The 27,889-nt window shown below is 59.9% G+C and overlaps 1 protein-coding gene across 2 annotated transcripts; it reads right to left on the bottom strand.

Annotated features, from left to right (window-relative positions):
• Nucleotides 1-27,889, bottom strand: TPCN2 (two pore segment channel 2). Of its 2 annotated transcripts, none has more exons than XM_051964220.1 (25): nt 27,706-27,889; nt 21,643-21,707; nt 20,152-20,228; nt 14,178-14,355; nt 13,064-13,180; nt 12,717-12,823; nt 12,038-12,110; nt 10,789-10,888; nt 10,013-10,078; nt 9,716-9,780; nt 9,435-9,532; nt 8,678-8,759; nt 8,288-8,374; nt 7,729-7,848; nt 7,514-7,573; nt 6,836-6,964; nt 6,496-6,545; nt 5,939-6,038; nt 5,706-5,777; nt 4,695-4,771; nt 3,818-3,911; nt 3,642-3,724; nt 3,139-3,220; nt 2,134-2,228; nt 1-1,550 (listed from the first exon to the last, which is right to left on the bottom strand). In XM_051964220.1, exons 1-25 carry the CDS (start codon nt 27,833-27,835, stop codon nt 1,472-1,474), a joined length of 2,286 nt encoding a protein of 761 aa, XP_051820180.1. In that variant the 5' UTR covers nt 27,836-27,889; the 3' UTR covers nt 1-1,471. The 2 variants fall into 2 exon arrangements, with proteins under 2 accessions (XP_051820180.1, XP_051820181.1); XM_051964221.1 differs by having other exon boundaries at nt 14,178-14,278; nt 27,706-27,821.

Here is a 27,889-nt window from a genome sequence, read left to right as displayed (position 1 = left end):
TTTGTTGACACATTTGTATTGTTTTTCCCCTTTAATTAAAATGGAAGCAGCCCAACTTTGGGGTTCTAGGTGGGAGCCGTGGCCCAGGCCAGGTTGATTAGTATTTGCAATGATTGCTGACTCTTTTTATCTTTTTTAAAAAATCTTTGTCCCGTCTCTGTCCCTGAGGGAGCAGTTGGGGGGGAGCACCCCCCACCTATTGCAGAAAGATGACCCCCATCCAAAGGGACAGGGATGACTTCCCTCCCCCCCCTCCTCGCAGGGGGCACCAAACAAGGCGGGTTCTAGGGTTGGGGAGGAAGAGAAGCTAAGCCACTTGGACACTAGAAGCACTTAAATTCATCCGCTTCTTGCACCTGGAGAGGCGATGGACTGTGGATGCGGAACGGTGCATACAGTGGAACTCAATGGTTGCATCCTTCTCTGTGACCAAGGCTCTGGCCCATCCCGAGCGCTCACGGTGCAATGGCGCTGCCGAAGGAAGGAGCACGGGACGCGCCGGGGGGAGGAGAGGAAGGCGGAGAAAGCCCCGCGAGGGCCGCCCGGCAAGCACTGGCTGACCTCCCTTACGTCGGTGCCCAGGTTCTGGGAGGACGCAGGACAATCTGCATTCGAGCCCCTCGGGCCCCCCAGCGTGCCTCTGAGCTCCGTCCCCCCGGCCCAGGAGCTGGGGCACAAGGGCTACCCCCACGTCCGGGCGCCATTTCTAAGAGATCAGGGAGGATGAGGGAGGGGGCCTGCAGCGCCACGCCCAGAAGTGTAACAGAGACATGCGGCCTCCTCCTGCCACAGACCCGACCTCAATTAATGCGTATTAGAGATGGGGAGCGGGTGCAGAGGGGATGAGGGCAGAGACCAGTCTCCCCGGGCATGACCCCGCTGACCCCGCTGCCATCCAAGGCAGGAGCCGCCCACAAAGGCCGAGGGGACTATCAGGCGTGGGGGCCGCGACCCGGGAGAGACCCGCCCTGGGGACCCCTGACTGCCCCCCTCCCTGCAGTCCCCAGTCACTTAAAGTAGGCACAGCACGGCTGGCGTCGTCATTCAGGCTAAAAAATAAAGCTGGTTCTTCTGCAGGTGAGATGCCCAGGACCCCCCAGAGCCTCCCAAGGCACAGTCGGAGATCAGCCGCGCTCCGGCTCCGACCCCCACCAGGGGTCTCACACTCCTCCCGAGCACGGCCCCTCATGCTCCTAAGGGCTCGCAGGTGAAAAATGACAGGGTTGTTCTGCCGGCGGTGGAGGGGAGAGGCCTCCTGCAGGTGTCCAGAGCCGTCCTCCCCGCAGGATGTCCTCCCCGAGGGGCAGCCGCTCCTCCCTCCACACAGATGGGCGCCAGTGGGTTGCGGAATGGAAACAATTCCAGGGCGGGGAGCCCGTCCCCCTTTTCCCGGCGAGGACCCCACAAGACGATACCCGAGGCCGTGCCGTCCCTCCGGGGCGGGGGAGGCCGCGGGCAGGGGCCACCTCTGTCACCTGCAGAGGTGGAGGTGAGGATGCTGCGTCAGCTTCTCCACCAGCTCTTCTTCCGTCGGTTCCTCCAGGACATCCCTGCGGGGAGGACGGGCGAGGGTCAGTGACCCCTGAAGCCCACCGCCCGCTCCCCGTGCTCACCAGCGAGCACCTACTGCGTTTGGGGGTTACTGCTGGGGCCTACGGGGGAGGCAAGGTCTGGGCCCTGCGGCCTGGCACAGAGTAGGCACTTTAGTGAACATTCACTGGATTAGCCCAGAGGCTCCCAGAGAAGCGCCTCTGACCACAGGGAAGCTAAGCCTCCTGACGCCCCCCCTTCTCCCCACAGGCCGGAAGCAGGCTTTCTGCCAACCCAGGAACCCAGGTGGCCCACCCCCAACTCCCAGCGCCGCCTGGCACAGAGTAGGCACTTTATATGTCAACTGATCCCAAGGGCGGCCCAAAGGAAGGACGACTCCCACTTCCTGCGCTTCCCCTCCCCTCGCACTCTTGGATCCAAAGGGGATTGAAGTTAGAGCCCCTCCAGGCTTGTGATAAGAGACCCCCCCACCCCCCAATTCCCCAAAGGGCCTCCTTTCGCCCTGGGACCCCCATGTGCTCCACATGCAGAGGCTGGCCTTCGGGAGGGGGCGACTGGCCCTGGTGCCCCATCACCGCTCACCTGAACATGAGCTCCACCGTCATCTGGTAGGGAGCCTGGCACACCCCGGGGACGGGCTGCTGCTGGCCTCGGCGGTCCCACTTGTGAATGAAGTTCTAGGGTGGGAGAGGAGGGTCTGTGCCTGAGCCAAAGCTTCCCCTCTGGCTCCTCCTCCATCTGGTTCTTCCTTCCCTTCTGGCTCCTCCTTCTCCTCTGACTCCTCCTCCCCCCCCTCTGGCTCCTCCTTCTCCTTGACTCCTCCTCCTCCCCCTCCGCCCCTCACAGGTTACTGATTTAATTCTCTGCTAAAAGCACCAGAAGGGACTTAAAGGGGCACAGCCCCCTCACATTACAGATGGGGAAACTGAGGCCCTTCTCCCCTCTGTAATCTTAAGCCCCCTTCCTGGCCAGGGCGCACGAGGCCAGGAGGAAGGGGGACCCTTCCCCCACAGTGCTCCCATCCCCCGAGTCTCTTCGGACCCCCGGAAGCCTCATGCTTCAGAGGCGAGGACTCTTCCCCGCTTCCTGCGCTCACAGCCGATGCTGAGCCTGCCACTGTTACTGCCCCGACTCCCCTCCGCCCCCTCTGGCCGCTCCTCCATAATTAACAGCAGCTGGGGCCTCCGAGGCGGGCGCGGGGCCAGTTTGGGGCCAATGCAGCCAACAGGTTGGGGGGAGGGGCCTGGGACTTCACTGGCGATGAGTAGGGGAGGGCCCGGAAGGGTCGCTATGGGCATGCCCGGGGGTCCTCCTGACAAGCGCTGCCAGAGCACCGAGTGTGGGGGCCCCAGAGCGGCCGGGGCAAGGAGCGAGGCGCGGGAGCAGGGCCCGGCGGGCGGAGGTTCGGGGGCTCCTCGGTGTCCCAGCGGCCAGCTCCAAGCCCAAGAGAGGGGTTTCCCACACCGGGAGCTCCCCAGCTGGAGGCAGCCTGGGGCAGAGGACCGGGGCCCACGTGGGCGTCGGCAATGGCCCGAGGGGGGAAACTGCCCGAGCCGGGACCAGGGACAAGGCTCCCGCCGCCCCTACCTCCAGAATCACAGCCACGAAGAGGTTCATCCAGACCACGGAGGACACCAGCCACCAGGCCACGAAGTAGAGCTTTGACCACCTGCGGGGAGGGGCCACAGCCTCCTGGGACCCCGGCCCAAAGCCGCCGCCACTGGCCCCCGCCCCGGAGACCCCCCGCCCGTGTCCTCGGGCACGCTCTGTCACCAGACACGTGGGCTAGAGGGGGCCTGCCCGAAGACCTCCGGTGACGGGGAGCTCACTACCTGCCCAGGCGGTCCATCCCACCCTGAGGACCAGATCCTTCCCCTGCTCGGGAGCCCAGAACTGGACGGCCCTGCAGGTGCCCGTTCTCCTTAGCAGGCCCCCTCCCCCACGCCCGCCAGCCCCAGGCCCTCCCACTGACAGACGGCCCCTCGCCACCTCGGGACCCCTCCCGTCCTCATCACTCCCAGCTGCCCCGCTCGGGTCCTACTGCTTGGGGTGACAGGCAGAGAAACAGCAGGGGGGGGGGGGGCACTTACGGGCTGGAGTAGCGCGTGTAGGCGTCCAGGAAGACCTGCCAGTTGTTGACGACCATCACGTTCCAGAGAGTCACCAGGGCGGCCTAGGGACGGAGGGCGGCCGCAAGCGGTGAGATGGGGGGCGCGTGGGGGGAGGGGAGGAGGGGGGGCGGGGGGCGGGGCAAGGCGGGACTCACCGCGAAGTCATCAAAGTTATTGGACCAGTACTCCAGCTGCTCGAAGGTCCCGCAGGGCGCCGAGCCGTTGGCCGTGCTGTTGGCGTAGACCAGGCTGCAGAAACACAATGAGACTGACGGGGAGCGCTGTGGCTCAGTGGGCAGCGTCAGGGGCCAGGCAGACCCGGATTCAAGTCCTGCCACAGGCCGGGGGGCCTGACAACACTCAAGGGCAGCGTCTCACGCCGCAGGCTGCTGGGAGACTCCCGTGCTCGCGGGGCCGTTCCACGGCCACAAACGGATGGAGCCACGAAGGCAGGCCGTGATCCAGACCCCCGGGAGCCCCCCCGGCCCGGAGCCCCATCCCGACGCCAAGCCTCCGCCAGCCCACAGGGCGATCCCCCCCCCCCCCGCCCCAGGGCCACCCCTTCACAGCACGAGCTTGAGCACAGACGTGGGCGAGCGACCTCCGTGGGGCCGGGTCACGCCTTCCCTTGCGCTCCCAGCGCCCGACAGGGCGCCCTTAGCACCCAGGAAGCACTTGATAACTAACCGACCGGGGCAAAAAGCAGCAGGGAGGGGTACGGCCTCCCCAGGCCGGGCCCAGATCCAGCTCACGCCGGCGGGTGCCACATCCCAGGCCGGGGGCGGCCCAATCACTGTCCCGATGCGCCTCCCGCTGCCAGGGACGTCTCCGGGCCTGCGTGGCCGGGGCGGGAGGGATGGAGGCCAGAGGAGGAGGCCGGGGGCCTCCAGAAATGCTGCCCGTGGCCGCCGCGGGGCCAGCTCAGAGCGCGAGTCGGCACCAGGGACGAGGGCCAGAGCCGGGGGAGCGGCCCACTGAGCTGCTGACAACCCATCCCCAAATCCCGTCCCCGCCGCCCCAAGCCAGGCTCACCTGTGGTTTCCGGGAGGGGACCCGAGAGTGCCTTGGAACAGGCCGATCCCGACGATGGCGAAGCCGTAGTAAACCACCTGCAGGGAAAGCCGGAGGCCGTTTAGCCAGCCGGGACCCACTTTACAGAGGGCGGCGGGTCGGAGGGCCCTCGAGGGACCGGGCGACAGACTGAGGGAAGCCGCTGGGCCCTGGAACGGACTGGGACCAGGCTGTGGAAATTCCCCACCCAGGGCTCTGAAGAGGAGCCTGGGGAGCCTCGCAAAGGTTCCTTTGTGGCTCGGAGCCTCAAGCAGAAAGGGACCCTGTTCTTCCTGCACGAGCCTTTCAGCCGACAGCCACTAGGTGGCGACAGATGAGTGACAAAGTAGGGAACAGCCACCAGTGTCCCCCTCTCCAGCTGTCCCTAGCCCTGGGGGGAGGGTGGGGGGTCTGCCTGCCCCTTAGGTCCCCACTGCAGTATAACGAGGAGCCCTTGTTTCGTCAGCGGAGGAATTGCTCCATCGCTGGAGGTGGCTGTAATGTGGAAAAGGATTTCCGGGGCTCTCAGAGGATCTGGGTTCAAATTAAATTGCGAGTGATTCCTGGCAGGGTCTCAGTTTCCTCCTTCGTCAGAGGAAAAGCTGCCCTGAAGGCCGCGTCCCTTCTCAGTCCAGACGGAGGAGCCGATGCTCCCGGCAGATGGTCTGTTAAAGACGGTCTCCACGTCCCCCCAAATGCCCAGGCCAAAAATGGCTTCCATGGTTGGATTTTTTAAAAAGAAGGAGGCCGAGGAGCGGGAAGGAGGCCCCAGGAGCAGGAAGGAGGCCGAGGAGCGGGAAGGAGGCCCCAGGAGCAGGAAGGAGGGCAGACCCTTCCCCAGTCAGCTGCTGCCTGCCTAGGGGCCTCCCTGAGAGCTGATCCGGTCTCGGCCCAGGGCTTTGGAACAGCCACCCACCATCCGGCCCCCCAGCCGCAGGCAGCCTCCCCAGGGGCCAAGGGCCCGGACCCGGGCACAGGAAGGACCTGACTTACCACCAGGATCCCCGCAAAGGCTCTCATGTTTCTGACCAGGTCCAGGAGCGTCCCGGCCACCAAGGACATCAGCTGAAAAAGAGAGCGCCAGTCCCTTTCCCTGCAGACGCGGCCGCCTCCAGCTCCTCCTGCCCCCGGGCGCTGGCCCGTCTGCTCTGCAGCTCCCCGCTCCGCCCCCAGGGGACTCGTGAGCCCCTCCCGGGGTCTGGGAGCAGCCCCTGCCCGCCGCTGACCTTCATGTTGGGGATGATCCTTAGGAACCGAAACACGATGAACATGTTGACCAGCCTGGCCATGTCCCACAGAGACAGGAGGCCCAGCATCTCCGGCTTCCTGGGAGACACGGGGGGAGCCTGAGGCCAGAAGCCGGGCCGGGGCCCGGGGGGGGGCAGAGCCAGGTATGAGGAGCTCAGGCACAAAGCCAAGACCCGCCGGGCCCAGGGCCAGCGGTGCCCCCGCCCTCGGCCCGAGGCGGCCGCTCCCGGTCTCCCTGACCCCCACGCAAAGCCCCCTCAGCCTGATCTCAGCCAGAGTCCGAGCTCCGGAGGGCTTGGGGGACCCGGCCCCCAGGGTGGGACATCCACGCTCTCCGGCCACGGGGCTTCAGGGGCGGGACACGAGCGGCCCGGCAGCCGCAGGGAGCCGCCCATCCCACCGACGCAGAGCGGGGTCCGGACGCCCCCAGGGCGGGCAGCAGGGAGGGGCCCGGACCCCCATCTCAGCGAGGCGCCAGCCTGCCCCACCCCCACGCCCTCCGCCAGACCGGTGCCGCCCTGCCGCGGTCACCTACCAGCCCGGGTGGGGAAAGCCGTACACGGCCAGAGTGGAGATCTCCAGGACCTTTAACCACAAGAGAGAAGAAAGACCCTGTTCCAGTAATGCCGGGTCTGCGGGGAGAAAACCTCGCCCCGAACCATCAGCTGCCCCAAAGGGGGCCCCTGGGGAAGGCTTCGGCCTCCGGAAGGGACCCCCTGGGGGGGGGGGGCGGCTCAAATCAGGATCGGGGGAGGCTGGAGAGGGGGCAGTAAGGACATGGGGGGAGGGGCAGAGCCCCAGGCAGTCAGTGCCCCCCAGTGACCCCGGGACAGTCAGAGGCACCCGCCCCCTCCCCCCCCACCAGTGACCGTTACCAGCAGGATCACGGTGAGAAACCCGTCAAAGATGTTGCTGAAGAAGGCGCCGTAGCCCCTCGGGCCCAGGGCAAACACCTTGAGCAGCATCTCCAGCACGTAGTAGAGAATGAAGAAGCAATTCAGCACCTTGGACACAAAATGGGGAGACCCCAGTCAGGGGGGCCCAGAGGGGGGAGCCGCAGACAGGGGGGCCCTTAAAGCAGAAGTGATACAGACTGGGGGGGGGGGGGGCTGCCAGCTTTTAAAGACAGACGCCCTAACGTGAGCCCCGGCCCGCGGGCGGGTTCGCCCTCACTTGCAGATCCGGGTCACCAGATCACCACCAGAGAGGGTCTCGCAGCCCTCGAGAGCCTGAGGGGACCCAGCGTGCAGGGAAGAGACAGAGAAGGGCTTCGGGACGTCGGGACGCTCCTCTCTGTCCAACCCGCTCCCGAAGCTCCGACCCACAGAACACAAAGGGGGTTCGGGAGCTCCCACACGTGTGGAGCACCTCATGTGGCCGGGAAGGGACAAAACGGCCGGACGGTAGCCAGAAGAAACGCCCCCTGCAGCCAGAAAAAGCGCCCCCTGCCGCCAGAAGACAGCGCCCCCTGCCGCCAGAAGACAGCGCCCCCTGCCGCCAGAAGACAGCGCCCCCTGCCGCCAGAAAACGCAGACAGGGGCCCCGAGGCTCACCCCCAGAACGAAGTCATCCCGCTCGCTGGGCAGCTTGTCCGCGTTGACCACCAGGAACATCTGGGGGGAGGGAGGAGAGCGCGTCACCGGGCGCCGTCAGCCCCAGGCACAAAAAGGCCGCAAAGTCCCCACCCCCGAACTGTCTCGGGGGCGACAAGAACCGAGGCCAGACAGAACGGGAGTGAGACGGCGCCCCCTCCCGGGGCAAGGCTCACACAGATGGACGCGATGTTTCCAAGGGCGACCAAGTTCCCCAGGTAGTCGAAGTAGCGATGGCCGAAGACGGACTGCGCGCGCCGCAGGAGGGCGGAGCGGTACTCGGGCCGAGGGGGATGCTGGGAAAGGACAGGAACAGATGATGCTGCAGAGCGCCCCCGGCCCCGCCCCCGGCCCCGCCCCCGGCCGGGGTGGTTTCCCAAGGGGAGGAGCGCGCTCCCGGCCCGACGCGAGGACGAGGCAGAAAACTCAAGGCCAAACAGAGCAAGCCGAGTCACTGTTGGGGGGCCCAAGGCCACGCCCAGTTACGCCCCCCTCCATCCTCAGACACCTCCTTCAAAGAAAAGCCCTCGGCCCGGTTCTCCCACGTGAAAGGAGCCCGAGGCCTTCGGACTGAGGCCTTCACCCGCGTCAGCCGCTAAAGGACGATGGGAGTCGGGAAGCCCCTGCGGGCGCGAGGCGCTCGGGCTGCCGACGGGTCCCCCGGAGCCGACTCACCCCCTGACGTCAGAGAGACCCCCCCCCCCGACCCCAGCCCCAGGGCCCCGGGGGACCGACCTCCTTAACCGTGTCTTTGTCCAGCTCGTTGAAGACGTCCTGGAACTGGTCGGCCGACAGCAGCCCCCCGGCCTGGGCCCCGACAGCCTGCGGAGGGAGGAAGGAAACTCCTGAGGACCCGGGCTGCCTCGGAGGGCCAGGGAGGAGGAGGAGCCGGCGGGTCCGGGCTGAGCCTGGAGCACTGGCCCCGGGGGAGTAGTGAGCGAGCTCAGATAGCGGGAAGGGGCGGGGAGGATGCCTCTGCTCGCGGCCGGGGTTCCTGGCCGTGGGGGAGTGGCCCGGGTGACGTCGGCCCCCCCCTCACGGGGGTCCGCCCGGACCGCGACGCTCTCTGTGGCTCCCGGGACGCCCCGGCTAACTGGGGCAGAGGCCGGGCCGGAGCCCACTCACCTGGACGATGGCTTCCTTGCGGTAAAGCTTCATGTTCACTTTCTGGATCATCTGGAGGAACGTTTCTGGCTTAACCCCGACTCTGTGAGGAGACCAGGACGGGTCTGTGCCCAAGCCGGGGGAGCCCAGGGCCCCACCCCGGAGTCCGGCAGTCGCAGCCCGGGCTACGCCAGCAGAGCCCCCACAAGTCCGCCCCTGCCTCGGGGCTCCCCCAAAGTCACACCAGGCAGGTGGCCCTCGCAGAGCCTCGGGAAGGACTCGTGCCCCGGCCCCCAGCAGCCAGCCCCACTTTTCCCCAGGGTCCGGCCCCAAGGCTCGTCCTCAGAGCCCGGGCTGGGGGGGGGGGGCTCCCCAATGGATCCTGGAACCCTGCGGCCAAACCTGAGGGGCTCCGGGACCCACAGCAAGTGCCCTCACCCTGGGCCTGGGAACACTGTTTAAAACCTTTTGAAAATTGCCTTTCAGTCGGACGGGATCTCCTCAGGATCCTCCGCACTGATATATTTGAGCACATTATTCCCAGAAGCCCTTGGGGTGCCAAAGGTGGGGCCAGGTGGGACACAGAAAGGGTGGGGGGAGGTCTCAAAGGCCGGCCCTCCCACAAGGGGCGATTCCCCCCACCAGAGCAGAAGCTCCCCTTCCCCTCCCCCCCAGGACTGAAAATCTCAGGAGACCAGCCCAAAGGGGAGGGGCCTCCACCCCAGATCCCGAATGGGGCCCTGCTCCCCCCAGAAGCGCCAGCCCCGCCCACACTCACACCAGGGGGTGGATTTCTGCCCCTTCCAGGGAGCACAGGACTTGGAAGGCGGCTCTGATCCCCAGTCGCCTCCTGAAGAGCGAGGACTGGATGGCTTCCTGCCGAGGAGAAGTGACCGTGTCCAGCCCCACACGGGGGCTCCCACCCCACGAAATCCCAGGTTCCGGCCCCTCCCCCCCCAGAAAGGACCCCAGCCTCGATCCCCCCTAAGTCATCCAGGTCCATCCTGGGATCCCGGACCCCCGGGGCGGGAGGGAGCTCGGCGGCTGCCCCCGACTCACCATGAGGTAACCCCTGAACTGGTTGTAGATGATGGCGGTCAGTAAGTTCATCAGAAACAAGCTTCCTGCCGGGGAGGAGGCGGGGCCGAGGGTGAGCTGGGGGCGGGGTAGGGGTGAGGAAGGGGCTGGGGGGGCACGGTCCGTGTCCTGGCCCAGCTCATCCCATTATGGTGAAGGGGAGGTGAGCCGGAGGCGGGGGAGGGGGCAGTGTCCCAGGCGGTGCCCAGGTCCCGAGGGGCCAACCCCCCCCCCCCAAGGCCGGGCAGAACCGCCCCCACTGCACACAACCTGACTCACCTATCACAGTGAAGACGATGAAGAAGACGGAGTAGGCTCGGTGCTTGGAGTAGGCCGGGATCATCACTGGGCGGGGGGGAATCCGATTAGAACCACCCCAAATACCCCAAAGCTCCCAGAGGTTCCAGATTTATGTTGGGGGGGAGGGGGCGTGGCAGGAGAGAGGCTAGAGGCCAGCTTTGGATAAAATAAGCAAAGGAGCCCTCCCCCACCCTCACCCCCGCCCCGGCCCTGTCCCCCCTCCCCCCTTGTGACAATTCTGGACTGGGGAGAAGAGGGGGAAGTTGCAGGGCCCAAAATGTGGATCTGGGAGGTGGGGGGGGGGGGCTGTTCTGCTCGGGTCTGAGGAGGACCAGGCCCGGGAGCCAGACTGGGAATTATGGCCCAGGGTCCAGCCCTAGAGAGGATGTGGGGGGGGCGGGGGGAAGGGAGAGGCCTTGCTGAGGGTCCTTCCAGTCCTGGAGCACTGAGATTCTCAGAGCCCCCAGGAAGGAAATCCCGGGAAGGGCCCGAGCCTGCTGCCAGCAAGCCCCTTCCCAGCGAGCCCCCTCCCAACAAGCCCCCTCCCAAGAGCCCCCTCCCAGCGGACCCTGTGCCAGTGAGCCCCCTGCAGATGAGCCCAAGCCCCCTCCCAACAAGCCCCCTCCCAAAGAGCCCCCTCCCAGCGGACCCCGTGCCAGCGAGCCCCCTCCCAACAAGCCCCCTGCAGATGAGCCCAAGCCCCCTCCCAGCGAGCCCCCTCCCAAAGAGCCCCCTGCCGCGGGCACCTCACTCACCATCAGGGTTGTTGGCCGTGGTCAGGAGCACCAGGAGGGAAGTCAGGGACTCGGGAAGGTTCCGGAAATAGAGCCGCCGCTCCTGGTCCTTCTGGACATCCTGGAGGGGCGGAAGGGGGCGTTAGGCGGCTGGACGGGCGAGCGGGGGTGGCCCCCCATAACTGGGAGCAAAGAGGGGGATCCTGGCACAAGGACGAGGCGAATTTGAGGGTCCCTGAGACTGTGCAAAGACCCAGGCCCACCCTCGGCACCAGGGCTGAGGAAACACTGAGGGAGGAGGCCCGAGAGCCTGAGGAGCCAAACTGTGCCGCCGGGGAGAGGCCCTGCTCCCTGTGACACGGGACCTGCCGTGCCTCAGTTTCCCCCTCTGTAAAAAGAGCAGGGGAAGCCAGCCAGCCTCCGAGGTCCCTCCAGCCCAGTCCTGGGTCCCACGATCCCCGCCTGCCGCTGCTCTGGCCAAAAACGTCATCCCCCTGCGGCACACACACTCCCTCCCTCGCTCCGAGAAGCAGGAAGAGCAGCCAGGCTTTCCCAGTCAGGAGACAGAACCCCAGACCCAGACCCAAGGGGCCCCCACCCCCACTCTCCAGATTTTTAGGGGGAAAGTCGGAGGCAGAGAACAAGCACATTGGGGTGGGGGGGTGCTCCCCCAAACCCACCCTGCTCCTTCCACCCTGGCCCCGACCTTCCGCCCAGCCTTCCCTTCCAGCACTCCTCCCCCCTTCTCCTCTCCCCCCTCCTCCCCCCCCACCCGAAGCAGGCGGGGGCTCCATGCTTTTAGGCCCGGATCAGAGTTTTCATTCCAGCTGAATACCCGCTGCTCGGCCGTCCCAGCCCCCACTGCTGCCCTGCTCGGGACCCCCCTTTCCAGAGTCTTCTGGCATTCCATCCAGGGTCCCGGCCTCCGAGCGGCCCCGCCCCCGCCCCCCGGGAGGCCACCCCCACCTGCTCTGACCACCGGCTGCTCCGACAAGTTCTGACTGACTCGCTGCCTCCTCTGACTCCCCAGAATCTCAGACCTCCCCCCAGCGACCCCCCACCGGATCCCGTCTCTAGGAGGGCCCCTCCTCCACCAGACCGGGAGCTTCTCGAGGGACTGGCGTTTGCCTCGCTCTGAATCACCGGCGCCTGGCACACAGTAGGCGCTTCGTAAACACCGGCCGACGTGCCGCGCCCTGGACGGGTGGGTTCCCGCCCTCTCGGGGCTGGGTCTCCCCTCTGGGGCCCAGCCGGGGCCCTTCCCCCTTACCTTTTCCCGCATAAACAGCAGCATCCCCAGCATGGTGAAGAGGCACAGGTGCACGACCAGCAGCAGCGCCACGCTGTCAGGGAGAGCCCCGGGGGACACGCGTCAGCTGGGGGGAGGGGCAGCGGCCCAGCCCAGGGAACCAAAGGCCTGGCCCGGCCCAGGTTCCAAAAGCCCGGACTGAGGGACCAACAGCCCGGCCTGGCCCGGGGACCAGCGACTCAGCCTGAGGGACCAACAGCCCAGCCTGGCCCGGGGACCAGCGACTCAGCCTGAGGGACCAACGGCCCGCCCCAGGGGCCCTTCGTCCCGAGCGGACGGCAGCATCCCGACACCAGCAGCCTCCGAGGAGACCTCCCAGACAAGCGCAGGGAGAGGCCGAGGTCCCCGGCACTCTGCGTGGCTGGGCGCCTGCTCCCTTGGGGGGGAGGGCATTCCCGGGACACCCCCCCCGGGGGTCTGGGTCCGCATGACTTCCAAGCACAGAAGATGGTCCCACCCCCTTCCTCGAACCCAGATACAAACTAGGAGTCGTCGGTTTTATGACGCTCCCAGGGTCACAATGTGCTCTATCAGGGTGATCTCACCACCCTGAGGTAGGGGTTACTCTGGCCCCCATTTTACAGATGGACAAAGTGAGGCAATCAGAGGGGTGTCCACACCCCAACTCCTACCCACAGACCTGGCCATCTCGGGCAGCGTCCGTTTGATGCATTTCAGGGTCTTCTTCATCATGGAAGAGTTCTGGAGGAGGAAGAAGGGCCGCAGAGCCCGGCGGATTCGCAGCTTCTGAAAGACAGAAGGGCATGGGTCCCTAAGCCCCTTGGGCACAGGCAGTGGCAGCTAGGGACCCGCCTGGAGATGTGGTGGGCCAGGGCCAGCGGGGGCGGAAGCCACAGAAGGAAGCTCTATCCTAAAGGGCCGGCCTCCTCTCCCGTCCCCGGCCTCCTCTCCCGTCCCCAGCCTCCTCTCCCATCCCCGGCCTCCTCTCTCATCCCCGACCTCCTCTCCCGTCCCCAGCCTTCTCACCTCCTGACAGACAAAGCTCAAGGACACAGTCCAGTCAGCCACAGACACCACCAGGACCACGATGTAAGCCAGCAGCCACGGGTTTTTCAGAAATTCTTTCCATCCAATCAGGTAGCTCTAGAAGACCAAGGCGCGCCCTGAGCCGGCCTCGACACCTCCGGGGAAGGCTGGGCTTTTCTCCATCCCAGGAGGCAGCAGGGGAGGCCCGGGGGACGGGGCTCACATTATAGATTACAGATGAGAGTAGCGGGACCCAGCCGCAGGAAAAGCAGAAGGAGAGGAGGGCTGGAAGGGAAGGGAAAGGAAGGGAAGAGACAGATGGGGGTGGGGAGGGAGAGGGGAGAGGGTGTTGAGAGCGGGAAGAAGGAAGAGGAAAAGAAGAAAAGAGGGAAAGACAAAGGAACAGAGAAAGAAGGAGGGAAAAAGGAAGGGAGGGAAAGAAAAAGGAACAGAGAGAGAGAGAGAAAAGAGGAAGGGAGAGAGAGAGGAACAGAGGGACACAGACAAGATAGGGAGAGAGAAAAAAACAAAGGAAGGGAGAGGAAGGGAGAGAGAAAGAAAAAGGAAGAGAGGGAGGGAAAAAGAAAGGAAGAGAGGGAAAGAAAAAGGGAGAGAGGGAGTGAAAGAAAAGTCAGAGGGAAAGAAAAAGGGAGAGGAAAAACGAACAGAGGGACACAGAAAAGATAGGAAGAGAGAAAAAGGAATAGGGAAAGAGGAAGAGAGAGAGGAAAAGAGGAAGAGTGGGAAAGAAAAAGGACACGAGAGAGGGAGAGGAAGAGAGAAAAGGAGGGAGAGAGAGGAGAGAAAGAGACAGAGAAAATAGAAAGGGAGAAAGATTGCATCTCTTCTTTGCAGAGATGGGGGACTGCAGGTACAGAGCAGCGTATACACTGTCAAGACAAGGCTATCGTGTCAGTTCTCCTCTTTTTCCTTCTTTGTTACAAAAACCGGGAGGGAGGGGATAAGATGGAGGCAAAGTGCCTTCCTAACAAAAGATCAAGAAGCCCGTTTTAAAAGCACAAACACAAGGGTCAACCCGATGATTTCAAACCCCCAGGTCAGGCTAGCAGGGGGGCCAGCTCTGGGGCAGCCCTCCCCCCCCCCCCAGGCTCACCTTCATGGACACGTCCACTATGAAGACCAGGAAGCAGAGGGCCTCGATGCTCTCGGTCAGGCCGCACGGAGGCTCCCAGGGGGCCTGGCGGTAGCGGACATCTGAGGTGACCGTGAGGGAAGAAGGGATCTCGATGAAGGCCAGAGACAGGATCAGGAAAATGGTGAAACTCAAAATCCTTGGGGAGGAGCCAAAGCTCTGTTAAACGTCCGGCAGGGAGCCCAGATGGCCGAGCAAGCAGCGAAGCCATGACCCTCCCGTGCCCACCTCTGGGCAGCTACAGAGTAGACCCCGAGGGCCCTGGGGCAGCAGCCGGGAGGAGAGGAGGCAACTTTTTAACCCAGGAAGCCTGGAGGATCTGCAGAAGGATCCCCTCATCCGGGCCCTAGGAGGTACAGCAGGCACCCCCAGTGCCTTGGCAAAACTAGGGGAGCTTCCGTGTGCTCCAGCCTCAGCCAAACAGGCATCCACCATCGGCTAGACTGGCACGTGCCTCAGTGCAGCCCCAGGGAAACAAAGATTCACGTTTAAAAGAAAGGGGAAAAGGGTGGGAGGAAGAAGGGAGGGAAAGAGAGAGACAGAGACAGAGACAGAAGAAAAAAAGAGTCAAAGGGAAAAAAAAAAAAAAAAAGATCTGACCATAAAAACTAATTATGGTGACAGGGAAGACCAAAACACAAACTCGGGACAACAATGTCAAAACATCTATGGGCAAAACCCCAAAGAAAAACAAGAAATGATCTCAGATCCAGAAAGAACTCATGGAAGAACCCCAAAAGATGCTTAAAGATGATATGAGAGACACAGAAGAAAGACTGGGAAAGAAATGAGAGTGACATAAGAGAATTATGAAAAAAAAAGAGTCAAGAACTTGGAAAACTACTTTAAAAATAGAGGTGACCAAACAGAAAAGAAGATAGAAAAATCCACTGAGGAAAACAACTCCTTAAAGTACAAATGGCAAAATGAAAAAGAGAGTATGAAAGCTAATTGAGGAAAACACCACCTTAAAAACTAAAATTGAGGAAATGGAAATTAATGCCTCCATGAGACATCAAGAATCAATCAAAAAATTTAAAAGAATGAGTAAAATGGAAGAAAATGTAATACCTCATGGGAAAAAACAATCGACCTGGAAAATAGATCCAGGAGAGACAAAATAAGAATCATGGGAGTATCTGAAAGCCATAATCAAAAGGAGACGTGGACAGCGTCATCCAAGAAATCATCAAGGAAAACTGTCCTGATGTCCTGGAACTTGAGGACAAAACAGATATTGAAAGACTCCACTGAGATCCCCAAGTTTTTAAAAACTCTTAGGATACAAGAACCCAATTTCAGAACTATCATATCAAGGAAAAAATACCACAAGTGGCCAAAAAGAAACAATTCAAATATCAGGGAGCCACAATCAGGATTATACAGGATTTGGGAGCAGCAACATGAAAGGATCAGAAGTCATGGAACATATCTAGAAGGTGAATGAACTAGCACTACAACCAAAGATTACCTACTTGGTGAAATTTAGCATAATATTTCAAAAGAAAAAACAGTCGTTCAATGAAAGAGAAGGATTTCAAGCTTTCCTAAGGAGAAAAACAGAACTAGATGAAAAATATGTTCTCTAATATCAAGACCCAAGAGAAGCATAAACAGGTACAAGGGGGAAAAAAAAGAAAACATAAAGGATTCAATATAACTAAACTGTTACATCCCTACATGGGAAAATGATACTTGTAACTCTTAATACTTGTATCACTAATAGTACAGCTAGAAGGAATACACACAAGACAGAAGGTAGGGCTATCAAGTGAATTTGAAGAAATAACATACAATGTGATGAGATGGTGGCAGAAGGAAGGGAGAGCTAGAATGGTGTAAATTATTCACACAAATAGGCAAGAAAGACCTATTAGAGCAGAGGGGAGAATGGAAGGGTGGGTGATGAACATCACTTGACCCTTCCTCTCCTCTGTATTGGCTCAAAGAGGAAAGGAATACCATACACAATCGAGTACAGAAATCTATCTACCTGACAGAAAAGTAGGAGAAGGGGCAATAAGTAAAAGAAGGGGTGGTCACTAATAGAAAGAACGACAGATTAGGGAAGATGGTACCAGAAGCAAAACACTGGGAAGCAGAAAGAGGACAACCAGGAGGAAAAACAGAATGGAGGGAAATACATAGGTAGTAGTCATAATCATGAATGTAAATGGAGTGAATTTTTACATAAAACATGAATAGAAAGAATGGATTAAAAGCCAGAATCCTATAATATTTTGTTTACAAAAAACACATCTGAACTAGAAAGACATACATGGAATAAAGGTAAGGGGCTGGAACAGAATCTGTCATGCTTTAGCTGAAATTAAAAAAAAAAAAAAAAAAAAGGCAGGGGCAGCAATCCTGATCTTAAACAAGCAAAAGTCAAAATAGACCCAATTAAAACAGATAAGGAACCTTGCTAAGAGGTACCATAGATAACAAAGTAAAATATGCACCAATTGGTATAGCATCCAAATTTTTAAAGAAGTTAAGTGAATTATAGGAAGAAATAAACAGCAAAACTATATTAGTAGAGGACCTCAACTGCTCCCTCTCAGAATCCAATAGATTCAACCAAAAAGTAAACAAAGAAGGCAAGGAGTAAGTATAATATTAGAAAAATTAAATATGATAGACCTTTGGAAAAAACTGAATGGGTACAGAAATACCTTTTTCTCAGCAGTATATAGCACCTACACAACAGACTATGTAAAAGGGCATAAAATCCTCAAAATCAAATGTAAAAAGGCAGAATTCAGATCACGATGCAATAAAAATTACATTTCACAAAGGACAGTGGACTATATTAAAAATTAGAAGTGAAGTAATCCTAAAGAATCAGTGAATCAAAGAACCATAGAATAATTTCATTAAAAAGAATGACAACAATAAAACAACATACCAAAACTTATGGAATGCTGCCAAAGCAGTACTTAAGGGGAATTTTATTTCTCTAAATTCTTATATCAACAAAATGGAAAAAAATCTATGAATTAGGTATGCAACTAAAAAGACTTGGAAAAAAATTCAAAATCCTCAATTGAACTGCAAATTGGAAGTCCTGAAAATCAAAATAAGACTGAAAGTAAAACAAAAACTACTGAATCAATAATTAAGCCTAGGAATTAGTTTTATGGAAAAATAATAAAAATAAAACTAGATAAGTCACTAGCTAATTTGATTTTAAAAAGAAAGAAAACCATATTTTTTTAGTATCAAAAATTAAAATGGTAAAATCATCACCAATGAAGAAAAAATCATTAGGAAATATTTTGCCCAGTTATAGTCCATTAAATCTTGACAATCTAAGTAAAACTGATGAATATTTATAAGAAGTAGGTAAGCAGATCAGGAAATAGAATGCCTAAATACCCCATCTTAGAAAAATAAATTGAATAAGCTATTAACAAACTATGAAAAAATCCCCAGGGTCAAATGAGTTCACAAATGAATTCTACCAAACATTCAAAAAACAATTCTAGTACTATATAAATTATTTGGAAAAATAAGCAAAGAAGAAGCTCTACCAAATTATGACAGAAATATGGTAGTGATAGCTAAATCAGGAAGAGCTAAAACAGAGAACAAAAATTATAGAGCAATTGCCATAATGGATATTAATGCAAAAGTTCTGAACAAAATACTAGCAAGGCCATACCACAAGGACTGTACACTATGATTAAATGGGATTTGTACCAGGAATGCAAAGTTGATTCAATATTAGGAAAACCATCAACATAATCGAGCATATCAATAAGAAAACCAACAGACATCATATGATTGTCTCAACAGATGTCAAAGAAGCTTAACAAAATGATAGGATCCATTCCCATTAAAAACACAAGAGAACATAGGAATAGAATGAGTGTTCCTTAAAATGATAAGCAATATCTACATAATGATAATTATAAGCAATATCTACATAAAATGGGAAGGGAAAATTCAGAAAATCAAAATGATTTAGATATAAAAGGGGGACACTATAAGCAAATTAGAAGAACAAAGAATAGTATACCTGTCAGATCTACGGGAAGGGGAAAAATTGATCAAAACGAGATAAAGAGCATTATAAAATGCAAAACTGATCATTTTGATAATGGAGTCATGAACTGATACAGCCCTTCTGGAGAGCAGTTTGGAACTCTACTTAAAAAGCAACGGAACATACACATCCCAGGAACCAGGCCACCACTGCTGGGTCTGTATCTGGGATTACAAAAATGGGGAGGGGGCCCAGAAATATCAGAGCAGTCTGTTCACTGGGAGCTGAAGGGGAACGACTGAACAAGCCGTGGTACATGAACGTGAAGGAACACTGTTGTGCGATAAGGAACGATGCCCAAGCAGGTTTCAGAAACACCCGGAAAGACTTGACTGACGCAGAGAAATAAGCAGAACCAGGAAACATAGCGCCCAATATCGGTCACGCTGTGGGATCGTTAACCCCGAACGTCTCACTCTTCTCAGCGACACGATGGGCCGAGACAACACAACGGACTCCCGAAGGAAAATGCTGCCCATGTTCGGATGAAGGCCCGAAGGACTCAGAATCGGACTGATGCGGATTTCCCATTTGTTTTTTGTCCCCCTTTTGAACAGTTTGTTCTTTCACAACTGAGACTAATATGGAAATGTGTCTTACATGATAGGACACGCTCACCATCTTTGGAAGAAGCCAGGGGAGCGAAGGAGACAGATTTAGAACTCAAAATGTTGTAAAAACGAATGCTCTGATAATGTGGAAATACGTATCGAAGGAGGGCATGTGTCGAGAAACACGTTGGATGACTCGCCGTCCGGGGGAGAGATGGAGAAAAAGTGGGACGTGAGATTTTGCAGGGTGAGTGCTGGGAACTAGTTTTGCATGGATTTTGAAAAGAAAAAACTTATTTAAAAAAATGCTAAATTTTTTCTTGACATGAAACAGAGGAAAATAAAATGCTATTTAAAAAAACAAAAACCACGAGGCTGACCCTGCCATGAGGACAGCTGGCTGCCCACCAACCGCCAAGCCTGTCATGGAGCCGAGCCAAACTCTGAAATCCTTGATAAACTGGCTCAACACCCGATGCCCACACGGCTGACCCAGAGCCCCGCTCTGGAAGCATGGACAAGGCCCTGGAGTCCCGCGCCCCGCATGCAGACAAGGGCACAGCGGTCTGCCCGGCGCCAGCCCCACCAGAACAGGGAGAAGTCTAAGGTTTCCTCCCCAGCCCTTATCGCCACCCCCACCTCGCCCATCCATCTCCTGGCCTCCTCATCCTGCCCTAGGCCTGGAGCTGAGCTCCCAAGAAGCCCGGAGGGAAAACAGACTGGGAAGCCCCGGAGCACTGGGTCCAGTCGCACAGCAGTCCCTGGGGCCTGACCTCCCAAGCCCAGTATGGATGGGTCCCTGCTGCGCCCGCCCCCTTCCCAGTGAGAGCCTTTCCCTGAGCTGCCCTCATGGCCCCCCACTGCCCTTGTCCGTGCTGAGCCTGACATGGGGTCCCACGTGTCAAGCTAGAAGAGGTCTCAGAGGCCACTGAGTCCATTTCACAGATAAGGAAATTGAGATCTGGGGATGTAAATCATGTGGCCAAAAGCAATCTCACAAGGGGTGAGCATCGGAGGCATATTTGACCCCAAATCCTGGGAGTACCTCGGGTCTGTCTCATGGCTGACAGCCCCAGGAGCCCCAGCCGTCCTTCATTCACAGAGGAATGAGCCCCGAGCACGGAGTCAGCGGGGACCCCATTTTGAATCTTGGCTCTGGGGCGAGTCATTTAAGACTTGAGGTTCAGTTTCTTCATCTCTAAAATGGGCAGCACAAGCCACCCTCCCGGATCACTGGGCCAAGGACAGAAATGCCCAGGGGTCTTAAGACAATGATTCTGGAGAGAATCCAGCGGAGCCCCCCAGGAAACCCGCGAGCAAGGGCGGGAATTCTCACCCCTGGCAGATGCGTGAGTAGTGCCATCGGTAGAGCGCCAGCGACATGGAGTCCATGCGGTGATAGATGGAGCGGTACTGGAAGGAGAAATGCACGAGGTGAGGGGATGCCCCACACCGGGAGGACTGGGGAGGAGTGGGGTTACCCCTGGGAGGTGCCCAGGGAGAGCTTGGGGGGAGCTCAGGAGGGGAGTGGGAGGGGGACCCCATGGGTGACCTCAGGAGGGGAAGGGGGCCTAGGAAGAAAGCCCAGGGGGACCCAGGAAGGGGGGGAGCCCAGGTGGGGGGGCCCACAGACCCAGGTCCCCGCTGGCCAACCCAACTCAGGGGCTTCAGGAAAGAAACCGCCCCCGGCGCCCTCCATGCTAAACTCAAAGCCAAACTCGGGCTCCACAGACAAAAGCCGGGAGAGGGATGAGAGACAGAGGCGCCCAGTCCGGCGGGTAGAGGCCAGACCCCAGAGGCAGCCGGGCCCCAACAGCGCAGAGGACTGAGTCCGGCACACGGGGCACTGGGAGTCGCAATCATTGGAACTATCGTTAATGTTACAGTGGAGTTGCATTGTGGGCGGGAGACTCAGGAAGAGATTATTAAATTGGGGCAGCCCTGCTCCCCCCAGCCCTGAGGGCAGGAGGACACTGCAGTCATACTGACTCCACTGAGCCGGAGAAGGGGCAGCACCCGCTCCCCTTCCTGGAGAAGGGGCAGCACCCACCCCCCCCAGAGAAGGGGCAGCACCCGCTCCCCCCCAGGAAAGGGGCAGCACCCGTTCCCCCTCCCCAGAGAAGGGGCAGCACCTGCTCCCCCCACCAGAGAAGGGGCAGCACTCGCTCCCTCCCCAGGAAAGGGGCAGCACCCGCTCCCCTCCCCGGAGAAGGGGCAGCACTCGCTCCCTCCCCAGAGAAGGGGCAGCACCAGCCCCCCCCCCCCCAGAAGGGGCAGCACCCGCTCTCCTCCCCAGCTGGCCCCCAGGGGGCGTTGGGGGGGGGGGCAGAGTGCCGCAGACACTCTCGGGTCCTGCTAACGGGTTTGGTTCTGTTTCCTTCTCTTTTTTACTCCGTGAGCTCAAACTGAAGCTTGCCGGGAGGGGCCGGTGCGGTTCAGAATAAAGGGAGTCTCGACGCACCAAAGGCAGAAGGAGAATTAATGTTAAATTTTCAATAAAGTAAAATAATTTCATAAAAATGTAATCTTCGGAGAAATGAAAGGACGGTGCTGCCCTCCCAGAATGCCGTCTGTCCTTCCTTTTCCCTCCACAAGAGGGGGCAGCTGCCTGGACGCGGCCCAGGAGCCCCCCACCCTCAGGCCTTTCCCTCCCAGCGTCCCTGACTCACTGGGCACTTCACACTACTTCCAAAAGCTCACAGGCCCAGGCCCGAGCAGACAGACGCCCCCGTGGGGCCGGGGGGACGGCGCGGGCAGACGGGGCCGGGGAGCCGCCTGGGTCACACACCCCGCCCTCCCCGCAGGGACAGAGGCCGGGCCGCCCTACCTGGATGGCGTCCTCGATGAACACGGCCGCCTGGCTGATGCAGAGCTCCCGGTGGGCGTCGGCACCTGGGCACAGAGGAGAGAAATCGGTCACCGAGTGTGGGTCACCCAGCCGCTTTTACAGACAGGGAAACTGAGGTCGGGAGGAGTGAAAGGATTGTCGTGGAAAGGGTGCTGGAAACCGAGGCAGGAGGCCCGGGTCTGCATCCCGGCTGCAATATGATTAGCTGGGTGGCCTGGGACCATCTCCTCCCCCTCTCTGGGGCTCGGTTTTCCTTTCTGAGAAATGGGGTGAATAGTACTTGTGCTACTTGTCTCCAAGGTTTTGTGGGGTTGGGGTGCTCCCAAGAATCACAGATCTGGAGCTGAGGGAGACCTCAGGGGTCCCCGTTTGATAGATGAGGAAACTGAGGTGCTAGAGAGAGGAAAGGCTATAAAATCACAATGCAGAGCCTGAAGTGACCTGGGAGCTCCGGTCATTCACCCAGATCACACAAACAGCAGGCGTCCATGGCCGGATTCGAATCCAGGGCCTCTGGCTGCCCTGGCCCCGCATCCTTAGCAGTATGGGCTGTGGCTGTGACTGACACTGACTCTGCCAAGAGGGCGAGGCGAGACCTGAACTCAGGGCTCTTTCCAGAGCGCCCCCCATCGCCTCGGCTGACTTACTGCCGTTCTCTCAGCAACTGTCCCACTTCTGCAGGAAATAAAGGGGGCAGGCCCAGAGTCCTTTGCTCTTCGGGGGGCTCTTCTCAGCCCCCGCGGGGAGCGGTCACTCGGTCACGGGGCAGGCCGAGGGAGGGGTTCTCAGAGGCCTCGGCGGGCGGGCGGGTGGGTGCCCCTGCCCAGGAGGTGCCACGGGCTGGCGGGAGCCCAGGAGAGCTCGGCCGGCAGCGCTGCCCAAAGCCGTGATTCATTCCCAAGCAGCGTCGGCTCTACCGGAAAACCTGGCCGAGCCCGTTGGGAAGCGGCCCTGCCAGGCCCAGGGCCCGGAGGGGGTGAGAGAGAGAGCCAGAGGCCAGCGGCCCAGCCCCTCCACAGCACAGGAGGCACACGGGGCTTGGCCACGGAGCAGAAAAGGGCCCGGCCGGCCCTCTCTCCCCTGCCCCGGAGGGACTCTCTGCCCCGCCTTTCAGAGGGTCCCCCCCACCCCAGACTGCACACTTAGGGTCAGAACAGAGGGGTTTTAGCCACTGATGAAGGTGAAAAAACAAAGCGGGACCCGGTGATGAAGGGGGGGAGGGAGTACCAAGGAGCCATCCCTAAGGGATAAAGGAGCACACAGCTGCCTGCTGCTCTTTTCTAGCCTCCCTCCCTTCCTTCTTCTCTCCCTCCTTCCGTTGCTCTTTCTTTCCTTTTTTTCCTTTTCTTCCTACCTTCCTTCCTTCCCTCTTTCCATTGCTTTCTCTTTCCTTTTTTCTTCTCTTCTTCCTTCCCTCTCTCTCCCTCCTTCTATTGCTCTCTTTCCTTCTCTTCTTTCTGCCTTCCTTCCTTCCCTCCCTCCATTGCTCTTTCCTTTTTTTCTTCTCTTCTTCCTGCCTTCCTTCCTTCCCTCCTTCCATTGCTCTCTTTACTTTTTTCCTTCCTTCCTTTCCTCCCTCTCTCTGCTTTTTTTCCCTTTTTTCTCTGTCTCCCTCCCTCCTTACCTTCCATTTTTCAGAGCCCGGCTCCCCTTCTCTCCCCAGGCCGGTTGCTCAGTGGCCACTCCCAGCCCCAAGCCCCGCTGACTGACCCAGAAGCTCTGAGGGCTGGATGCTCCTCCTCCCCCCGCAGCTGATGACCAGCGTGTGACCACCCAGTCACCGTCAGCCCCGCCGCCCCTCAGAGCTCCCGAGTCCAGGGATCCACCAGCCCCGACCCTCCCGGCCGCCCCGCCTCCAGGGCACTTTTCAAGGGATGGAGGATTTTAAAAGAACCTTCCAGAACACTAACAACTGGAGAACTGAACATGAGAACAACTCGGAGGTCCTGCCTCAAACACACAGCTCGATCAGGAACGCAAAGGAGAATGACAGACGCCGGAGGCGGGAGCCTCTGGGAAGCAGCTCGGAACGGCCCAGAAAGCTCCGGAACTGTGCCCGTGCTCCCTGACCCGGCCAGACCCCCATCGGTGGCCCGGGGCCCCACGGCGGCCCAAGGAAAGAAGCAGCGCGCTGTCACCCCCTAAGTATCGCAAGCACCCTGCTGCGGGAGCCCCAAACGGGGCAAGGAGGTGCCCCCCCAGGAATGGCGTGGCAAACAGGGGCACGTGAGCCTTGCACACCAAGAGGAGCGTGCCATTCCAGCGGAATGGGGGGGAGCTCTGTGCAGGAAGAAGGCCCGGCTGGCCGGCAGCCCCGAGAGAAAAGAAGCCCAACGCTGCCCCGGGACCGAGCAGTCACCGCCTCCTGCCAGAGGGCGCGGGCAGGGGCAGGGGCAACTCGGGGCTCTGGGCGTCCGGGGCTGGGGCTGACGGAACATTTGAACCGCTCCATCCCTCGCTTTGCCTTTTCCTAGTTTGTTTTTGTGGGGAGGATTACAATTATTAATTATAATATTATATATATAAAATGTAATTAATATAATTATAAATTATTATAAATTAGAGGGAGAGGGAAGCTGGGGATAACTCGGGGGGCTTCTCGGCCCCCCTCCCGTCTCTGGCTCCCGGCCCTCTGAGGGAGGAACAAGTCAGGGCAGAGGTCCTGGGGACGGCCCAACTGTGGCGCTTCAGTGTACGGCCCGACAGAAGAGATGGCCCGTAGATATGGGCAGGGGCCGTCTTGTCCAAAGCACCCAAGCCTGAGGGGCCCCAGGGCTTTAGCAAGTCCCACAGGGGGCTGCAGCCCCCAACACACACACACACACACACACACACACACACACACCCCTTAGCCCACTCCCTGCCCCAACCCTCAGGGTGCACTGTCTGACCTAGTCCTGCCCTCTCGTGCCATTCAGAAGAGAAACACTTGGAGGCCACAGGGAGCGGGCGGTGCCCTCGGGCCCCTAGAACACGGCTGCCCCGTACAGGCCGGGAGGCGGGGGAGATGAGAAGGGGAGGCCCACAATCCCCCGGGGGAGGAGGGGAGGGGAGAGGAGCAGGGCCGTGTGTGCCCGGGACCCAGGGAGGGCAGAGAGAGCCCAGACACCCATCGCTGGCCAGAGGGGAGACGGGCTCCGGGTCAGGTGTCCCAGCCGGGAGGGAGCTGTGGGCACGGGTTGGCTCGGCAGCCACTCTGGGCCGGGACCCGTCAGAGGTGCCCGGAGCATGTGCCCCGCCGGGAGGACCGGAAGGGCAGACCTGGCGGGGCAAGGGGCAAGCCGACCCTGCAGCGATGACTGCAGCTCTCGGGGGAGAGGGCCTGTCCAAGGTCCGGCAGCTGCACGTGCCTCAGGCCACATTCGAACCCGGGGCTTCCTGACTCCAGAGCTGACGTAAGAGAGACACAATAACTTCTGCTCCCTCCTAGGCTGACCTGATTCTCGGTGCACCTTCAGTGTTCCCCAAATGCACTTTCACCGGTTTGCACAGGGAAGTGCCCTCTGCCGGGCTGCATGGAGCCCCGAGGCAGGGGCCAGACCGACCCCCGCCCACCCCTGAGCACCCCAGAGCCTCCATTCGAAGGGACTCCCACCACAGCAAGGTCCTGACACCTACCCCGTGCCGGGGGCCCCACGTTTGTAAAACAGCACTGGTTCCACGCCCTTCTCTCAAGACAAGCGGGGCCCATGGGGCTGATTCTGATCTCGCAGAGGAGGAAACTGAGGCACGTGCTTGCCCAGGGTCCCCCCCCAGCCAAGAAGTGCCCACCGACCAGTCAGGCAGGGGCTGAAGGTACAGAGAGAAGGTGACCTCTGTCAGGGGCAGCCCACGCTGAGCCAGTGCCCTGTGCGTGAGGACGAGGTCTCTGCGGCTGGCAGGGAGTGTGGGCGCCCACTGCCAAGGCAGATGGTCTTCGCGGGCCCCCAGGAGGGGTCTGGCTGCGGCCCGACATCCGCCACCTGGCCGGAAGGGTCAGCAGTGGGCCCCACCTGGTGCCGGGCCCAGAACACGGCCCCCTCCCACTCAGAGCCGGAGCCAAGAGGTGGGCACCGGGCACCCGGATTGTGAGGCTGCGCCTCCTGCTTATGGGAGGCTGGCACTTGGGCAGGCCTCGAGGGCACAAAAGAGAAATCCGTGGGGCCTTTCCTAAGGGGCCCCGAAGTCCAGCTGAAACCAGGGGCCAGACCTGGGGCTGCGGGTTCTGACGGTCACCATGGGCCACCAGGGGGCCGGGCACAGCATCCTGGGAGCCGGCACTCCCGCTGTGGGAGGCGGCAAGGACTTGGGACGCAGGATCCCAGACTCCAGCAGGAAGGAACCTCGGCTGTCAAAGACCTGACCTCTGGGATGCCCAGGGGGCCCCCCTACCCCTGCTCTGACAGAGGTCACCTCTCTGTACCTTCAGCCCCTTCCCGACTGGCCGGGGGGGCACCGCACCAGCTTCTGCCCGGCCCCAGAGGGGCCTCAGAAACTGGCCAGAAGCTGCAGAGGCAGATCCAGGCTAGAACTAGCTACCAATGGAATGGGGTTGCCTTAAAAGGTAGCGAGTTTCCTGCTCGTTGGCAGTATCCAAGTTGAGACTGGCTAACCTGTCCCAGGACGCAGTAAAGGGAGAGCCTTGCTCCGATACAGATTCCTTTCCGACGGGATCAGTGCAGGGCAGCTCAAGGATACGAGGCAGGGCTCCCCAAACCCAGCCTGGGGCCCCCCTCCCTCCCTCCCTCCCTTTCCCCTGAGGCCCAGGCCAGGGCAACAGCCTCCGCTTGGTCTTCCTGCCTCCCAACCTCCAGAACCTTCTAAAGACCCTTTAGATGGGGCGATCCTATCCCAAGCACTCGGCAAGCAGGAGTATGCAGTAAGCATGAAATAAATGCACATTGCATGGATGGATCTAGATGAGACTGAAGGTCATAAATCTGGAAGGGAAAGGCCCGGCCCGGATCATCAGATCCTCCTGCCTCAACAGACAGGCCCAAGGAGGGCAAAGGGCTCCCCGGGCACCCGTCAGAGGCAGGCTCTGGTCCCACCCTCTGAAGCCAATCCCAGTCAGACGAGCTAAGCTCCTGGAGCCCCTGCACCCCCGGAGAAAGGGGACTCTGGGGCTCCTGGGAGCCGGGAGGCCCCGATAGCAGGGGTGGGAAGGTCAGCAGGCAAGGGAAGGAGGGACCGCCCGGGCGTCCTGGGCACAGGCGCAGAGCTGAGACCTTGCCTTTGCGGACAAACACAAGCCCCTGCGAGTGGCCGCCGGCTCGGAGGGAGGGTCACCCAGAGGCCTCTGGGAACTCGGGCTTCCCTCGGGAGCCTCGGAAGCAGGGGACGCTGAGGTCAAAGCCTGGAGCTGGGGATGGGGCGCCCTGGGCGGCCCCGCCTGCTCACTCACGGCATTTGGGTACCGGCCAGTCCCCCCCCCCCCAGGGCCCAGGGGACCATCTCCCCGGCTTAGCTACAGAGGTCACCGACCGGCCGAGCTGGGGAGCGGGAGCCTTGCCAGCCCAGCCGGTGACCGGAGCACCCGATGCCCGGCTTCACCTCGGGGACCTCAGACTGGGAGGGGGGCGTCCAGGGTTGGAGGAGCCTCGGGACAGAGAAGAGAGAAAGTGGGGCTGGCTCGGACTTCGGAGCTGGATGCAGGAGGGAGCCCGGCCCCGGGCGGAGCCCCCTAAAGGGGCCATGAGGAAGCGCCCCCCCCCCCCAACTTTGGGTTAGTCTGGGCCGAGCCTGGGCCGGGCCTGGGGCCAGAGCAGGGGCAGTCTCGGTCCGGATCCGGGTGGGGGCTGGGAGGGCTGGGGGACAGGAGGGCGGGACCGCCAGAGGAGCCGGCGCCTCCCATTCATCCTCCTGCCCCCCCCCCCCCCGCCGCGGCCCCTCCCCCTCCTTCCAGGGGCTGCAGCCCTTCCGCTCAGTCCCCAGTCCTTTCGAGCTCCGGATCTCAGCAGCCGACCCCGTCCCCCAGATCCCCTCCCGGCCCTACCTGCGTCCCCTCCCCCCGAGCCCTTTCCTCACTGCGCTCCGCCCCACCTGTGCCCCGCCCCTGCTTACCTGGTTCAGCCCCGGCGCCATAGGAGCGCGCTGGGCCGGGGCCGCGGCCCCCTAGCGCCCCATCCGGGGGACCCGAGCCCGAGCCGCGGGGGTTGCGAGCCCCGGACAGCAGCGGTTCGCTCTCCTCCATGGGGCCGCCGAGACCGGGGCAGCCGCCACGCGTGTGCTCGCCGCCGGGCCCCCG

Source organism: Antechinus flavipes, chromosome 6, assembly GCF_016432865.1.
Source record: "Antechinus flavipes isolate AdamAnt ecotype Samford, QLD, Australia chromosome 6, AdamAnt_v2, whole genome shotgun sequence".
NCBI lineage: Eukaryota > Metazoa > Chordata > Mammalia > Dasyuromorphia > Dasyuridae > Antechinus > Antechinus flavipes.
This window is presented reverse-complemented; position numbering and strand designations above follow the sequence as displayed.

What these genes read in the sequence shown, in the direction of transcription:
- TPCN2 (XM_051964220.1), bottom strand. Translation starts at nt 27,835, where the DNA reads ATGGAGGAGAGCGAACCGCTGCTGTCCGGGGCTCGCAACCCCCGCGGC. An exon ending in GGGATGACTTCGTTCTGGGG is followed by an intron (nt 6,965 to 7,513) that starts GTGAGCCTCGGG and finishes TTTGTGTCCAAG; the next exon opens with GTGCTGAATTGCTTCTTCAT. An exon ending in TCGTGGCTGTGATTCTGGAG is followed by an intron (nt 2,229 to 3,138) that starts GTAGGGGCGGCG and finishes CTCCCACCCTAG; the next exon opens with AACTTCATTCACAAGTGGGA.